At 42.7% G+C, this 18,205-nt stretch overlaps 1 protein-coding gene across 2 annotated transcripts in view; it reads left to right on the top strand.

The window, feature by feature from the left end:
* The window catches only part of ACBD6 (acyl-CoA binding domain containing 6), an 83,658-nt gene that overhangs the window by 11,049 nt on the left and 54,404 nt on the right, over positions 1-18,205 (top strand). For both annotated transcript variants that reach the window (XR_014184237.1, XM_082054527.1), the window contains exon 4: positions 13,649-13,731. Coding sequence is in view for 1 of the 2 variants with exons in the window: in XM_082054527.1 (XP_081910653.1) it covers positions 13,649-13,731 (83 nt within the window). In the remaining variant the exon portion in view is untranslated. The remainder of the gene's footprint in view (positions 1-13,648; positions 13,732-18,205) is intronic.

The raw sequence follows: 18,205 nt of genomic DNA, 5'->3' as shown, positions 1-18,205 counted from the left end.
GGTATTTGTGTCCCAGCGGCTTCACTTCTCGTACCTTTACCTGTTGTCTTCCTGCTTTACTGGCAGCAAATTATGTTTTTGGAAACTCTATAACTGAGCACTTCTAGTACTTGCAGTTTTTGAGATGTTCTTACTGGCTGTATTGCCCTTCCCTCACACACTCTAAAATTCTAACCTCTGGCACAAATCCCTGTTGGCTTTAAGCATCCAGTTTTTCAAACCTCAGGTTGCCGTGGGAGCTTTTTGTCCGCAGGCATTGCCGGTCTGGAGGCAGGAGCGGGACAGCAGCTCTTTTGCTCGGCAGTGTCGTACACATCTCTTCGAGTTTGTGGCACAAGGGATGTGGCTGGAGGTGTGTACACGACACTGCAGCGAGGCGGTTCGGAGCTCTTATTGATCGTTTCTCGTAACAAGATGGTTATATGGCACAGCTTAAACAATAAAAATAAAAAAAAGCATCCAGATTTGCTCATCAGTTTTAGCTTTCCATTTGCTGATTGCAGTTTTGGCATCTCTTGATTCTAAATATTTCCTTTTCCTATTTCTTATATTGCACTTTTACCAGTTGCAATCTCAACAGCTTGTCACACTACTAACTTCAGTGGGCATCCTTCCCCAAACACTAGAGGCCTTCTTGCTATTTGATTTGCTGAAACTTGCAGAAGGACTTAATGATTTTTCTATTTCTATATTTAAAAAAGGCATTTTAACTTGTTTGATTTGGCTTCACCAAGAATGCACTTAGATTTCTGCTGTGTAATGAGGAAAGTTGTATATTGGGAATTCTGAAGAGCAGAGAGATGTCTCCAAGGCAAAGTGGGAAGAGAGCTCATGTTCAAAGAAAACAGGCAATCACCAAACATCTTTTTAAGCTCTCAAAGGTTTGAAATTCCAGTGCTGATGTTTGCAGGGGAGAAAGCTGCCTGTGTTTTTCCGCTACTGTTCTGTGCCTTGTGTGAATAGAGGAGGATTTTACTTCTCTGTACACTGGACTAAGCAATTAAATACCTCTATTGCTGTGTTGGTGCAGGAGCATTGGGTCATGGTATTTGGAGCAGCCTGGAGAGGATCCTGTGGGGACAGTGAGTCTCATGGGAAAGAAAACAAAATTCAGAGTGAATAAATTGGCAAATGTGCTATTGCTGCAGGCTCAGAGCAGTCTGCTAAACTGGAAAACTTGCAGGAATAAAGCAGACTGATTTGCCCGGTGGCCAGTGGGTGTTTTTGCAGAAGTACGGCAGGGGGCAATATTTGATAAGGTGGGTGGCCAGTTACCCTTTGCACGGGGCTGGGCTCCATCCCCCCTTCTTTCTGTTGAAATAACCTTTCTCTGTCACGGTTTAAATGCTACAAGCAAGTTGAAACTAGAAGGTGGAAAAGAGAATTTGCAATTTGAGGATACAGGGCAAAGCAAGAGAGACAATTTCCAGATTGGCAGAAGAGTTGAGCTTGTATATATGCTTTCTGTAGGCTGCAGCAGGTGTCACTGAAATATTTTAATGACAGATTTAAATTGATGAGCCTCTTGTATTCAAGTAGTGTCTCCAAGGCAACTTAAAATTTCTGTAGTGACTCAAATACAAACTGTGTATCCAACATTGTTAAAACAAGCATTTAGAAATCCAAACCTAATTTTTTCTTAAATTTGGCCTCATTGCTCAAATCTGGCCTGTTCGGGTCTGGAGCAAGAAGCTTTGCTCTTTCGCAGTTTACAGGTTTTATGTTTGGTCAGCTTCTAAGCATTATATTAATGAATGGTACATCACACTGTAGTTTCAGACTGAAATTGGTGGATTTCTTGGTTAGCACTTCAGGTTGATGGAATTTCTTCAGGAAATTAAGAAATGCATTAGGAAAAAGAAATGTGGCCTGTAAACAAAATGAGCGCACCCATTGTGTTTTTCTGTTTTGTCTCCCACCCAAACAGATGTCTCCCTTGATAATCTGCCCGAGCAGCCACGGTTTGTGGTTGGGGAAGAGCAGCAGAGTGGTGTGGGCAGGATTACAAGGGGGAAGGGAACAGACCTGTTTGGGTCCCTGCCTCTGAGGATCCGCAGTGTGTTCATGTACCCGCTGTGTGGTTACTTTGGGTAAATTCTCAATGTACAGCTTGCTAGACTGAGAGGTCAAAAACTTGGAAAATAGGGACTTTTATTTCTTTTGTGGTATAAAAGCAATTTAATAGCGTTGTGTAAAGTGGGGACTAATGAAATTATGGCTGTGCTCCTTAAAGCTTGTGTTCCTGTGCTGTGCTAATGCAGAACACTGGGGAGAGGAGCATCCTGTGTTCTGTGAGCTGGTTTTGCTCATCACTGCTCCTGTTTCTTCTTTGGTTTGTACAGATTCTTCTGTGTCATCTCACCTTTGGTGAATTTCATGTTCCATGTTTGTTCTGTCTTTACCCAAGTGTCAGTAGTTGTACTTAAGAAGAAAAATTGTTCCAAAATGCAGAAAACAAACTGCACTGTTTGCTCTATATATATATATTTTTTTTTTTTTTTGAAAGCTCTTCTTTCAACGGATGTGACCACATTGGAAGAAACAGATTGCTGAGGTTATTCATAAGCTCTAATCAGGCTCTTCCCCCTTTAATTCTTTTAACAGAAAAGGAAGTACTTGAAGTTAAGAACAAAACAAAACGATCCACCCCAGGCTTCTGGCTATGGGGCAAGTAAGACTGCACTGTCCTCTGGGTTTGGGCAAACCACAGAGTTGTGTTTTTTGTGAACTGTGCAAGGGACAGTCTGTAGTGTCCAAGCAGAACTAACAGTAGATGCAGCCTTCCTGTGGGATGGAGTAATCGGTGCCATGCGGGTCTGACAAGAGCTCGCAGGTTGTGTGCGCCTTACTCATATGTGCAAGACTGCAGGCGGAGTGACCCCCACATTATTTTATCCATGTTGGGAAAAACGACAGGTTGTTAGCTGCACGAATTGGGCCTTGAGTGTTTTGATTTTGGAGTGTGCTTTCAGAGCCAGGTTGTTTCCTTACTAGGAAGGGGATGTTTTCTTGGTCCTGCTGTGCAAGACTGTAAAATATCCCATGACAAACATGAACTAGATTTCCCCGTTCTTCTGCAATAAAGGCAGATAGTGTTGCATCCTTTCCTTCTCTGTACCTTCTCATGAGGGAAGTATGCTGATGCTTTAAGTACTTGATATAGGTCCTACTCATAAACAAAGCTGTCCATAGGTTATTTGCTACCTTTCTGTCCCTGTCTTTGCACATCTAACTGTTTATCAGTTTTATTCCATGTGAGATAGCTCTGGCGCACCAAGTAGCAGGTAGTGTGTTGCCCACCTGCTTTGTGATACAGACTGTTATGCTCTGAGCAGCAAATCAAATTCTGTTTCCTATTTACATTTAACTGCTTTTAAAAGCAGCACAGGCTCATGGGCAGTACTGTGAAGATAACACTGCTGTCCTGTGGGCTATTTAAGCGAGGGAGGGGATTAATAAAACAGCACATGTAACTTGTGTTTTTAATGATGACAGCGGTGACAGGAGCTGGCGGTGGTTTGCCCTGAGCCCGTGGCCTGAGGATGGAGTTGTCAGAGATGTCCTGAGGATGTTTTCTTCTAGCAAGTAACTGGCAGCCGGGGTGCTGTGCTGGTGGGGCTGTCAGCTGCGGTGATCTGGGATTTTACCCGTGGATAAGCTAGATAAATTACGGGGCTTTTTGTCTTCTGTGGCTGCATTTTATTGCAGTGCACAAACCAAAATGCCAGGTCCAGAGTGAGATTTTTTTCATTTTTTTGAAATTGTGGCTCTGGGAAGCGGTGCAGAAGTGAAAAAGTTAAAATGAACAAGTGTCTCATAGTAGAAATATAAACAGCTGGAATATGTGTCAGGCTCCCACCCCCTGGGAGTCTGTTGGATTGTTCTCTTTGATTTTACATCTCCGCAGAAATTTATGGCCTCAGCTCCTTTTATTTATGACATTGCAATCCTTGTTCAAGCGATTGATTGAAATACAACAGTGCCAGGCTGCAAGCCTGTATTTTAGAAAGATTGAACTTTAGAAAGCAAACCAGCAATGCAGACAGTTGTGTATTGAAAACTGCAATGGAATCCTATACAGAGGATGCCCATGTTTCTATGTTCCTAATCTTCTTCAAAGGAAAGAATGATCATTACAAGAGTTTATATCTCTTCTCTTTCCCTCCTCTTAAGCTGCCTGGTCTTGCTAAAAACATACTATATGTTAAATACGCAATCTTGCTACCTCTGTAAGGATTAACTTTTGATTGTAATGATGTTAGCCCCTATTTTTCCAGCTCAGATCCAGCAGCGCTGATGCATTATGTTGTTAGTGTACTGTGAGCAGCATAATATATTCTCTTGCAGCTACTTGAATGTCACAGTAGTTCTTTTCTGGAATTGCAGGCAAGAAATTGGGGGGTTCATCATTGTGGTTGAACATTTAGGCGAAGATGAAATATTTGTTCCTTTTGAATACGTCAATGAATTAATTTTCATCATCTTGCACTAACTCAAGAAAATATCTTGTACTATCTGGAATGTATTCAGGAAAAAGAATAATTAGAGGTGTAGCTCTGCCTTGCTGACGCTGAGTGTGCTGCTGCAGCATAGTGATGTGGGCGACATCCCAGTGTCCTGATTCCTGGCTTACTGGTGGATTAAGACACGGCGTGTTAGCCAGATATCCCAGAGGCAACTGGAGAAAAAAAAATCAAATTTATATATAATATACATATATATGAAAACTATTGTTTTTTAATGATGACAATATGTAATAAAATTAGAAAAGGTACTTTATTGTCTAACTTTCTGCGCAGGAGGGACGTAGTTGCTTTTTTCTTTCCCCCTGAATAGGTGTCAGGAAGTAACAGGCTTTGCATGGCTGCTGTGTGATCCCACAGCACCTGGTTGTTCTGTCTGGGATTGAGAGGGCAAGACTGAATTTAAGATGTCAGAGCACAAGCTGAAGTGGCTGAGATGCAACCAGGTGTTGCCCTCTGCCATTTCTGTCTTGAGGTGGCAGTTTCTGGCAAGGCAAGGAGCCTTTTAAATGCTACGTGCAGCTTGCTTTTGCTGCAGATTTTAGCGGCAATGCTGCTTCTCTCCAGCAACAAAAATGTGGATAACAAAAAGCATTGGAAAGCTTGTTTTTATGAAGCTGCTGTGTGAGGCTGTAAGCAAAAAAGAGCAATATTGTGGCATAAGTGACTCTACCAGCAATCAAAACTTTCCCGTTAGGTGCATTTCTGTACCGAAACTCTGCTGGATAAAACCAGTTTGGGGAGGTTGCAGTATGGGCCTGACAGAGGCAGGTGTTGCTGTTGCAGAACTTTCAAGTTGCTGTGTTAGAGGCTGTTAAAAAAAATTCAGGAACTTAGGTAGAAATTCTGGGTTTACCTTACTGTGGAATATGTAATGCCTTGATTTCTTTAGGTGTGGAGTTGTAGGCATTTACTTGATGGGATTTAGATACAGGAAGGGTCCGTGTACCCTGCTGCTTCACATGGCTGTGTAAAGGCTGGTTTAAAAGAGAGAATGTGTTGAGTAAAAATAGTGTATGCTTCTGGTTAGGAGAAAAGAACTGTAATTACCTTGTGTATAACATAAGCTATAGCATAATTAAGCTGTTTCTTTAGCGAAAATAACCTTTTTCAAACTGAAAAGCTGTAAGTGGTTATGTTTAGCTTACTTTTTTCCTGAAGTATCAAGAAGGTATTGAGTGTAATTACTAGAGATTAAGATTTTGTGTGGATGTTAGCTAACACATTGATTAATGTTTTGTAAGTGCTGTTTGTCTCAGAGTGGAAAAGGAATTATCCTTTAAAAGAGCATGTACATTCTAGTACTTAGATACTGTTGTAGTGAATTATTCCTATTGTAGGGAAAGATGGCACTCCTTACATGTCTCTAGAGCATCCTTATAAGTATTTTTTAGCTGAACTAACCCAGGCAGGGGTGTGTGGAGGCTCAGACACAGGGTCAGTGCACAGCACTGAGGGCTGTTCAGCCGGCAACCGCATCCCGATCCTGCTGAATCCTCCTGGCTGAGCCTGCAGGTGCTGACACTGTCTGTGCCTCCAGAAACCTCCTGCTCCTCCCTTCACACAGGTCTGTGGGGACAGGGACCGGTGCAGATCTCTTCATTCTGCGGTTCCTCTGTCTGCAGAGCTCATAAATCCACCTTTTGCCTTTACCATCCAGATCTGTTGGAGGAAGCAGGTTTCAGCGACGCTGGTCAAGCAGCCTTGGAGCCGTTCCTTTTGTGAATGGGGAGATTGGTCTCTGCTGCTGCTGTGATGCTGTCTGGCCCGGTGTCACCCCAGCGAGGAGAGGATCAATGTGTCAAGACACAGGCTGGGGACTGATGTCCTATCACTGCTTTGGATCTCAAGAGTCAGGGCTGCCTTCAGCTTCAGAACGCATGTTTTAGCCCAAGTTCAGCCTTCCAGTATTTCCAGTTTGCCTCAGAATATATTCTGAATAGAGTATATTCAGAGAAGGGCAGTGGAGCTGGGGAAGGGTCTGGAGCACAAGTGTGATAGGAGCAGCTGAGAGACCTGGGGGTTCAGCCTGGAGAACAGGAACTGAGATTAGACCTTCTGATCTCTGAACTGCCTGGAAGGAGGCTGGAGCATGGAGGATGTTGGTCTCTTCTCCAAAGTAAGAACTGATAGAATGAGAGGAAATGGCCTCAAGTTGCACCAGAGGAGGTTTAGATTCAATGTTGGGAAATATTGCTCTCAGGCATTGGAACAGGATGCCCAGGGTGGTGGTGGAGTCACCATCCCTCGTGGGATTTAAAAGACATATGGATATGGTTCTTGACAAAATGGTTTAGTGGTTGACTTGGTGGTGTGAGGTTAACGGTTGGACTGAATTCCAACCAAATATATTCTATATTTCTTGCCTATATGAACATCTATGTAGATCTATATAAATTAGTATCTTCTGTTGACAAAAACCCACAGCTATTACAGTATGGGCTGTGTTTGTATGTGTGCTTGATCCCCTCTGCCTGGGTGTTGGTGGATTTTGGTATGGGCGCTGTGGCAGAGTTGATTGCCAGCTTCCAGGGTGGCCAATGCAATGCTCTGCGTTCCCCTTGTGAAAGCTCCATATTTCTGCAAGCTGCCTCTGGCTGGAAGGCTGCAAACATCCCACCTGCTTCAGCCTTTGGTCTGCAGGCATTGGGAGTCTGCTATTTACTGCGGAGTCTGCGAAAAGGCGATGAGGGAAGGAGTCTGCTGTCAGTCTTGTGTTTGCCACCTACTATGTCTTTCCATTAAAAAAAAAAAAAAACAACTCCAAAAGCCACTGCATTATGTTTTTTGATTGTGCATATTATTTCATTCCATGCATATGTTAATTTATAGTGAGTCATGAAATCACAGCTACTAGCCAGCATAAAATTTGCTCAAAATTACATTAAGCATTTTACATTAATTTCCCCTCCCCTGGCTGTCTTTACTACTAATTTCCAACTGTGATTATGGTGAAGTTATTAACTGGTTATAGGCTCAATGAGTAATCTACAAGCCTTGTTTTAGATCAGTGCTGTTGAGCTATGCAGCACAATCATATTATAGTATGTTTGTTTTTATTTTTTTAATCTAATCTGGAAAATATTTACCCTTAGATCACATTTGTAAAAGGAAATTCTACAATGAGATTTAAAAGAACCAGAATTTTTTTTAATGTAGCCATTAATGGAATGTGAACTAAACTCTCTGCAATATTTAAAACAAACAACCCACCCTCCCCATATTATCCTGCGGAGCACACTGCTGGTTTTTATAGGACAGTGTGCTCAAATTGTACAGGTCCTGGTCTCTTGAAAAGGCTCCAGGTGCTGAGTCATGTGCACACTCTCCCCCAGCTGCTGCCGGGAGCCAAGAAGGATTGTTGAGAGAGGAATATTAAAATAGTCTGTTTATGACTGCTGTTAATACGGCTGGTGCGGAGGGGACAGCAGCCTCTCGTGAAAGGTGGCTTTGCAGCAGAGTATCCCAAGGAGGCTGTCCTCTGCTGGGCTGGGTTTTTATCTTGTTTAGATATAACTGGCCTCTGCTAGTCTGTAAAGAGTGGGGGGAAATGCTGAGCTCATGCGTTTTGGTGGAGAAGGGAGGATTTTATTAGTCCTGCTCAAGTGTTTAATATACTGCTTAATTTTATAGATGGCCAAAAAAAAATCCTTTAGTAGCATCACCTCTGAAGGGTTAATATTTCCCTCCGCACCTGTTGCAGGTAGGATGAAGTTCAGCCCAGCTGTAAAGATAGAGGTGGAAAATACCTCTGGAAGAGGACATTGTCCTCATTTCATGCTTCATTAGCTGCCATGCCGCATTATTCCGGGGTCAGGAGCCTCCCGCCGTGTTGGGGACGTCTCCTCCCTGTCCAAGGGCTCTCATCTTCAGACCACCTGCATTTGGGGTGGTGCGCACCCTCCTCCCCTTGGCTCTCCTGGCACTGGCCTGAACTAGCAAAGGAAAAGACGGCAGCAATTATGGCACACACAATTAACGAGCTTCTAATCTCCAGCCTTGCGTGTAATTGCTGCTGTCAAATACCATTAGTGTCTGCCCACGGTCCCTTCCCAGGGGATGGCCAGGCCAGGGCACAGAGGGAGGCGAGTGCCTGAAACTTTAGGAGACTTTGTTTTCTTGTTGCCTCTGTAATAATCCTCACTCCTCAAATTGTGTCCAGAAATGTTAATCCAGAGCATTACAGGGATGTGGTGGCCAGCTGAGCAGGCCTTGAGATCTAATGTTGGCTTAACTCTGAAGTGTCTTCCATAAAATTTGTCACCTGAGACTATACCAGCTTAATTACAATTCAATCAGCACACTTCAGGGATTTACTTGTGCCTTGACGTGAGCCTGATGGGGTTACAGGATGTCTCCTGCCACGGCAGCCGAGACTGGAGCTGCTGATCACCTCCCAGGTGTAGTTTGGGGAGTTGGGACGTGGGCCAGGAAAGGAAAAATAAAACAATTAATAGCCTCTGAGCAGGTGAGAGAACTTCTGTGCAGTGCGGTGGCTCGGATGTGAGATCCTGATGCATAGCTCTCATTTAAGTCGTCTCACTTTTCTGTTTCCAAGGTGTGTGATGATAAAGAACTTAAGTCTTGACTGTTTTTAAGGCATTAGTTAGTGTAACTTCAAAGATAAGTGTAATATTTTGAGGAGATGAACCTTTTTGCTCGCAGGTTTCTCTTTTTCTTGGATATCTATGCATATGAAACTAAGGTTTTGGGTGTGGGGAAAAGCCAGGGTGAGATATGAGGAAACTGGGGGCGTGACAGAAGTGCTGGGCAACACCTTGCCAAACAGCTATTGCTGCTGGGTGTTTAGACATGCAGAGCTGGCCAGGCAGAGTTCTCATTTCGCTCTGGATAAAATTGGGATGCTCTACATTTAACCTATGCTTAGGGTCTAGCTATTCTGTTAACTCCAAGTTATGCTATTTTTTGTAAAAAAAGCTTTAGCTGAAACTTGTGCTCTTCTTCCTGTTCTGCGGCATCTTGCAGGACTTCCCTGTACCTTTCCTTCTGTGAGTTGTGCATCCCTCACCTTACATATAAAATAGCTGGGTATTGTTTGGTCCAGTTCAGTCCCAGCTCATCACCAATAGTAAGTTCACTTGCATCTCTATAAGTTCTGGCACCTGAGTTTGAAGTGAGTCATCTCAAGGGCCCTGGGAAGGGCCATTGTGTTAAATCTGCGGTAGCCTGTTTTGTGTGGACTGGAATGAATCTTGGGCTCAGAGATGAAAAATAATTAATCTCTGTCCCATCTTCAGGGATACAGCAAGAGGTTGGCCCACCAAACCAAGCCCTGACAGAAAACTACCAATCTTCCTCTTAGGGAACAGAAATGGATCATGCTGTGATCATGGGAGGCTTTTAAGACCAAAATAGAAGGTGAACTCAAAACCCTCACAAAGAAAATGTTTGTCTCTAATTGTTTTCAGTTTCCATAATGCTTACTCTGATAAAACTATCTTCTCTTTCTCCTTTATTTTTCAATCATGATTAGACTTTAATGTTGTTAAAGCTTATAAGTGAGTTTGAGCTACTGTCTCATTGAAGAGAAGATGGAGCTGAAATTGTCAGTGTGGCACTGGACAGGGTTTTTTAATGTGTCTGTCATTATATGTTAACCTCTGAACTGGGACACGACGTCTGTTTTATGGCTGACAACAATTTAAAGGTATATATCTTGACATCGTGGATAAAGGAAGAAGGGGGAGTGGAGAAAAAAAATGAATTAATGATGTTAGCAAATATTAGTCCCTGTATTTCCATTTTGTTCAGAAAGTGGTTGTCAGGCTTTGGGGCCGTCTGGAGCAGCATTGTCAGTGACAGCCAGTCGAAATGCGATTGTACCTTGAATCAAGCTGCTCTTTTATTGACAAATACAGTGTGCTGAGGCAGGGATGAGGATGCTCTGCTGTCTGTTCCGGGAGGAGTGTGGCTTTTCTCCTGGCATTCCTGGTGACATTTGAGAAGGATCATTCTGGGCTTAGTGGAGTTCCCTGCGCCAGTCCATGGGCAGATTGGGAGTCAGGGGAGTTGAAAATGTCTCTTAATGAGTACGGATGCTGCATACTGAAGCACAAATTTGCCCGTGATTGATGCTGGCTTTGGTCAACCAGATCCACCTGCTAAAGTTAACTGTCAAGAGTAATAGTGACTTTGATATCGGCTTTAATTGTACACGAGCAACGGAGAATCAATGGGCAAGAATTAGGGGAAAACACAGCAATTTCCAGCGCCTCTTAAGGCATCTCTTACATTTCTCTATAATCTCTTCACATATCTCTTACACGCCACTGCCTGTGCTTTGGCCCTCGAGTACAATCCTCAAAGTTTTCTTCCCATGCTGTCACAAATTCTCCTTTATCCCCCCAGTTTTTAGCTGGCAGTTTGAGGGTGAACCCCTCAGTAACTTTGTCTTTTCTACAGCATCTCTCTTACGTGGTCTTGATTGTGGATAGCACTGCTGTCATCTCTCTCGGATTCAGGTTGCAAATTATGGGAGCCTGGGATCATGTTGTTTCCTAACTATCATTAGTTACATGTATATCTGCAGTGCTCTTAGGCAGCACTGCCAGCAGTGAAAGAAATTGAGCTGGCTTAATTGAGATCCACATAGTTAATTATTAGTGCTTTTTCTTTTTTTTTTAAGAGGAGGAGAGAGAAAATTCACAATGTAGTTTTTAATTTCATTGTGGTTTGCAGGCTAATGTGACTTTAAACTCACTGGTCATTATCTGTAAATATGTACCATTTCCTTTATCTTTCCAGCCCTTTTCTGCTGTAGAAACGTCTTGAGACTTAAGAAGGAAAAGTGTGTCTGCACGTTACTGATCTCTTTGGTACGAGTGACAAATAAAAGCTGGATTCTGATAGAGCAGTAGCTGTGACCTGGTTGGGAAGGAGCAACTGCTTTGTCCTGTCTCTTTCATTACTCAGTTTAGCCCGTTATGCTCAGATATTGTGGGTCCCTGGCACACTGGGCCATAGAGGTATTGGGAGCAGGCGGATGAGCTCATGGCATAGGCAAGTTATCAAAGGCGGCTGGTAAGAAACTAATTTGTGTCTGTGTTGGGGCAGAGTTAATGTTTTGGGGAGCAGCAAGCGTTCCTCATAGCCTGGGCAGATTCCCCTTGGGAAGCCCCGGGGTGATGAGCAGTGGGAGCCCAGTGCTGTCTGTCATGGCTTTGCAGAGCAGAGGTGCACATTAAATTCTAGGAGAGCAGAGACTTTCCCTGCACATTTTTCATAAACTCATTCTACATATTGAGGGCTGGGGTGAAATAAACTTGGTGCAACATTCATAAGTTGAATATAGAGTTACCTGTTTCTATGTGAAAGAGGTGAAAGAAAAGCTACTTGGACAAAGAACTCGTATATGGATTAAGAGCCAGAGAAGTTTTTGCCTGAGCATTTTTTGGGAAAGCCTTTATCGCTGCGTTTCCCGATGACCTTATGTGTACTCAATCAATGTGATTAATCTTTGGTAGAAATGCATTGGTTGTACAAAGAAGGTGAACTTAATCCAAGAAACCTTTCTTACGATTTCTGCCTCTAGAAAGATGAAATGTATTTTCTCTAGTGTTGTTTCTGACTTTGAAAAAAAGCAATAACCAAAAACTGTAGTGGGAAGAGATGAAAGAATATAGATTAAAACTTTTTGTAATTTCTGACCACTGTCCTCAATATCAAAGAGAGAGGCAAGTTGTGAGTATAGCTTCATGTGGTAGAAATAAATCTTGCATGTGCTAGCAGATGATTTGAAATTAATTTTCTTTGTAACTGGTGTGGAAATAATTGATGGACAGTAAGGTTCTCTGCTAAACAATTGTTTTAAGAGGGGCATTGCACTGTAAAGACTCCAAAGCCCTTTCCCTTCAGGAAAAGAGAACTTTGTGTCATCTTTTGCTCTAAATTAAAGAAAGCCTACTTGCCACAGAATAGTTTTCAAAGCCAATTTCCATTTTTTCTCTTAAAGAAGTATGTCTGTGATATCTACAAACCTAAATATTACAGCTTTGGGCTGAAACAGGAGAGCTGAAAGGTGGAACTCATTGGTTCAAACTGTGCAGAATGTTAAATTAAACGTATTATGAGGAAACTGTAGATTGTTTTAAAACAAAAGCAGCTCAAGGAGCAGGAAGAAAAACAAATGTAATCATGTTTTATTAACAAAAAAATCAACATCTTTCTATGTAGAATTCTGACAAAGGCAGTAACTTTTTGGTGTAATAAGCAACATATTGCAGCTACTGAGAGACTGCAAGAGGTTGGGATGGCTTTCCCTTTGCTTCTGATTTTATTCACCCTGGGTGTGACGATCTTTTGCCACAGAACTATCAATCAACAGCAACATATTGCAATTAATGGGTTGGTTTTACAAAGAATTACTGCTGTGAATTGCAGAGCAGTTTTGACTGCTCACCTGAAGACTGAGAATAGTAGATGCCCTTGGAAGGGTTGGGGTTTCTGGTGCCCTGCACCCCTGGTAGGGCCAGGCTGGCAGGCAGCAGCACTCAGCCACTTCTGGAGCTCTGGCATCCGTGTAAAATCAGCCAATTGAAGATCCCAAGCTGCAGGATTATTCCTTTTTAAATTTTTTTTAAAGGTAGGCTTGAAGCTCCGTATCGATCAATCATTATTCTAATTGTTCATTTCTATTATGGTGGGAATCATTCAGAATCCTGGAGTTCCTGGGAGTAAATCATTTGGAAATGCTGCCCATTATAAAATTTCATTTTAAATCTATATTAAATAGATTTATAAAGGCAAGCTTTGCAATCTAGTAACAGAACATTATGCTGCCTCACAGAGGCTCGGCTTTTGGGTCCTAAGGGGCCACAACTGGGAGCGAGCAGAGGCAGCGCGCTTGGGCTTGTGAGCGGGACAGTGAGGTTGCCAAGCTGGCTTTTTGGGTGGCCTCCTGGGCCACCCTCAGAGGAATGTTGATCCCGTCTGCTGAGGGATCCATCCAGCTGTTCTGGAGCGAGTAGGGTCGTGGGATACCCTCTGCTGTGAATTTGGGGCTTCCAGGGGGCTGATGCTGTCCCTGGGGCAGGGGAAGGGGTGGGAGACGACTGGAACAGGATGGGAGCCAGGATGCTGAACCAATATTTCTTTTATTCTTTCAGACAACAGAGAAGATGGGAAAGGAAAGCAAAACTGCCTTTGGAGGCCCAGTTGTCAGCTCATTATATCAAGAAGAAACAATCAGGTGATTATCTGTGCAGGATTTCAGTTAAAACCAGTATTTTTCTAATGCCCTTTCTTTAAGCTTTCTTTTTTTTTTTTTTTAATATTGCACAAGTGTGGTGGCAACTACAACAGGATAATAAATGACAGGAAAGAACTTTTCAGGTCCATAATCATTTAAATCAATAACTGCCTGTATCATTGCCAGGTAGTAACCTTTCCCTAGCACAAGATGTGGGGGAAGGGCAAGGCTTCCCATTTTTCAGTTATATGGCTCAAAAAGGTAATATTGGATATTTTTAATAGAAAGCTATTCAGACACTACCTTTTTCAAATAGTTATTTCTTTCCCAATACATTCGTAAGGATCGTTCAGTGAAGGTTTTAATGTTGGACAATGTTTGCCTTCAGGGAGAGTTTGTACCTTATATCAAATTAATTTTTTCGAGCATCTGCAGCCAGCATAGCAGAAACACATTTTCTGAACTAGAATGGCTGCTATTTAGAAACTGTCAAGGTGCAAGTAGTAATTGACGTTAGCTACTGAATAAGGAAAGCTGGGTTTTTTTGTTTGGTTGGTTTTTTTGCTGTTCTGGACTACTAATCATGTGTATAACATTAACTCCAATACCTAAATGATTACCTGGAGAATCTTTCAGAGTACAGCACCGTATTTTTAGTTAAAATGAACAGTCAGGAAAGGCTAAATTTGAGCGATGTTTGCTGTCATGGTGCAGTCACCCAGTTATGTGTGTGTGATCGTATTTGTTTTATTGAATGTCTTGCATCATTTTAGTCCCAGGAAATTAGAAGATAAACACTGATTTCTCTACATACAGCCTCCCAAGCTTGCTGAGAACTTCCCAAAGTGTTAAAACTCTAACACAGCATTTCTTTGATTTCTTGTTGCAAACTAATGAAAAAATAAGTCTTGAGGAGGTGGCTCCGAACCCTTTGCAAGGTAGAAATTAATGTGGCCGCTCCGTGTAAGCAAAGAGTGGCAATTTTGTGCTCGGCAGTAGCGCGGGCATGTCCCTTGGCATTGCAATCTGCTTTATAGCGAGGTGGAAGGGTTGGCTGGGGTGGCCTTCACATTTGTCACTTGCCTCTGGACCTTGACCAGAGGTGCTCAGGGACCTTGGTTTAACACACTGAGGAACAGCATTTCTGCTTGCCACAAGTTCCTTTTTCTTCCCTGCTCTGTCAGTGCCAGTCTCAGGCAACATCATTGCTCTCACAGTTTGACTTTGTGCTTTAAATCCTGTTTGAGCTCTTCTTTTAGGAGTGGAACATGTCAGTGCTGCCCAGTGCTGGGTGCTGAGAACAAGCTGTGCTTAGTCCTACGGTGCTTTCAGAGCCCTGGCCATCCCAAATCCTGCCTCTGCCCCTCCTTGGGTATGAAACACAGCACAACGTACAGGAGAACAGAGTTTGCTCTGGTTGGCTTGACTAGTCCACATCTTCTTGTCATATTTTGGTTTTGTTTTCAGGAGAACAGGACTTGAAGTACAGCTCCAAATACACCATGAGGTACATATGTGCTGTCTATTTAGTGTAGTGTAGCTTTAGTCCTCACAAAATGAGGCCTTGGGAAGACATAGTCTCTGACACAGCTGGAATTGGACGATTCTGTTGAAAGTGAGTTAAATGAAGTCTCCTGACTGCTGGCAGGATGGAAACTCATGTGATCCTTTAGCACAGCTTGACTCACAGGCATCAGTATCTTCAGTGAGCAAGTGTCATTGTAATCTCACCTGTGTGCAGACTGTACAGCTTCAGCTTTCTCTGTGTAGTTGCCCATCTATTATGGCTTTTGTCTGCCGTTCATTCTCTTACTGGAACAGGGAATAAACGTGTGCAAGTACAGGCACATCTCTAATGGTGTTAATTATAATAGTGAAAGCACGGCCCTAAAAAGCAAAATTGCCCTGGTACCAAATCTGCAAGGAGATGAGCCAAAGGAGGATGGCTCTAGACTTTCCATTTGGCATCCAAGTTTATCTCAAGCACGGAGTGAATTGGTTTGATAGTCAGACCACTCGCCTGGGAAGGGTGACTGTTCTGAGGCTGTGCATGGTTACTTAAAAGAACATAAGGTTAGCATTCAGCAATACTTAAGCACGTTTGTCAATAGAATGTAGTCTTAAAGCATTTTCTGTAGCGAAACAAAGTGAAAATGTTTTAAGGGAAAGAAAATTTAATAGCTTGAGCCAGCATAAACACATTGGTAGTTATGGGCAAGTTCAGTGCATATGTGTATTGTGTGAGCCAGCAGAGGCAGGACGCAGGAACAACCACAAAACCACGAATGAAATGCAGAGAGTACATTTATTTTACTGACCTCGCCAACTGGGGGATCCCTGAAGCAGCACCCAGGCAGAGGGACACAGGCACCACGGAGCTCGGTCCATGCCGCGGGATCACCAAACCTCCTGTTTTCCCTGGATTTCAAGGATTCACACAGGTGTAGTTTACCACTGTGTGTTGATCCTTCCCGCAGCAGGGCCGGAATCTCAAGCATGTTCGGTAGGATGCCTGTAAGCCTCTCATAGGCCTGTGTTACCTAAACACAGATGTTCTGCTAGTCCAACACACAGGGCTAAACAACAATTAGTACAATATATGTGCTTTTCTGCACCCCAGCTGCAAGTCACTTGAGCATGTTTACAGTCCTCCTTGCCAATCTTGCCTTATTTTCTCAAATGCAAGCTACCTCAGAACCTAAGATCCCAGAAAAGAAAGTTTGATGCAAACTATTTTGACTTGTTATGGCCCTACTGAAGCTTTACAACAAGTTTGCAAAAATTGGTGTACAAATTAAACCACTTCAGTCTCTGCTTCTTAGGGCTGTTGATAGGATAAACATTTCCTAGTTATAGGATCACATTAAGGAAGCCCAGAAAAAGGTGATTTGTTTTTGTTTTGTTTTTCTTATTTTGTGTACTGAAATCCAAAACTCAAAGTCTCATCAGCCCTGGGTTCTGCCAGACGGCTGAAAGTGATTTCTTGGCAGGCATTACTCTGCCAAACCCAGCCTACCAGGTGCCCTTTAGGATTTCACTGATGCGAAGGCAGGAAAGGGCTGTCTAATTTATCTGAAGCCCAACATCGGCACAGCCTCACCTTGCGCCAGGAGATAGACAGGAATGCAAGTGCAGGCCTTTGAGGGTTCACCTATGCAGATTTACTAATTTTATTCTTGAAGCTTTTGAACAGTTTATCAAATTATTAACCTCCTCCAAGCTACTGCTATGTAACAGGAGGATAAGAGATCTTGTTTTAAATAGAGTAAACCACCAGTTTACCATCAGCAGCAAAATACCAAACAAAGCAGCAAAACCATTGCTTTCAAACTGTCTAAAATTATGCATAAATAGTGCTTACATTCTTTTTGTGGAATGAAATGCTTGGGTTTTAGGGTGCAAATCTGTAAATGTTGGACTAAGTGGAGTTACCATACCCTGCCCTAAAGTCAGATGGATCAGAAGTAGGAGGAACTGGGATGGTGCCAGGGCTGATTTTTGCCTTATCACTAATTATCTCAAATGTTTCTGCTTTGAGAACTAGATAGAAAAATGGTCAGTCTGGCTCACAGAAGTACCCTGCACTGTTTCCAAATAAATTCAAGAACATCCATAGAAACAGGTTATACCGACCTAATTAAATCAATTTAGAAAGAGATTCAGTTAAATCAGTGCAATTTGTGTGTTCGTAGATCAATCCTCAAATCAGGAGAAGGTCTCTTGAGCTAATGAGGCGTAGCAGTTATTTACTTTGGGGTGCTGGGCACTGGTCGTCAATTAGGAGTCATTAATAAACCCTGGCAATAAAGAGCTCAAGTACCCTCAGTGACTAATGGGGAGCAGTTGCAGAATGTATTAACATAGTGCTCTGCCTGTGTGTTTGTCTGCAAATCACTTACCTTTCTTCAGGCGTTACAGAAAAATAATGTATGCTGGTGACTGGTGATGGGAGTTGGAGGTTCCCCTGGAAGGAAGGATTTGGAAATCATCTGTGATTGCAGGCTGGGTATAGTGGTGGGGTGTTTTACTGCTATATAAAGCTTTATGTCTCTTTTCTTGTCTTATTACCAGAACAAAAGCAGCAGTAGTTGAGCTCTTTCATGATCAAATAGCTATAATTACAGTTTCACAAACCCTGGGAAATGAGCAGTGAGATGAGGTTGACTGATGTGTCACCAATATAAATCTAATCTAAGACACAAACTGAGGGAGATGCCAAAAATACCATAGCATTGGAAATTCAACTTTAAAGTTATTTTTTAATAATTTTTTAAAAGCAGAAGTGCGGGGGAGGCATTTTATAAGTGCTTCCAGCAAACAAAAGCATTGACTTGGCAGATGGAGAATGTGAAATATTATTAATAACGTTGCTAAATGTTTGTGTCCCTTCCCACTTCCACGGGAGGAGCCCTCCCGCGCTCTGCCATGGGCTGCGTGCTGGGACAGGAACCACATCCACCGGTCGGCACAGCAG

Source organism: Streptopelia decaocto, assembly GCF_964273445.1.
Source record: "Streptopelia decaocto genome assembly, chromosome: 5".
In the NCBI taxonomy this organism is placed as follows: Eukaryota; Metazoa; Chordata; class Aves; order Columbiformes; family Columbidae; genus Streptopelia; species Streptopelia decaocto.
Note: the sequence above shows the minus strand (reverse complement) of the source record. Positions and strands in the feature narration are given on the sequence as shown.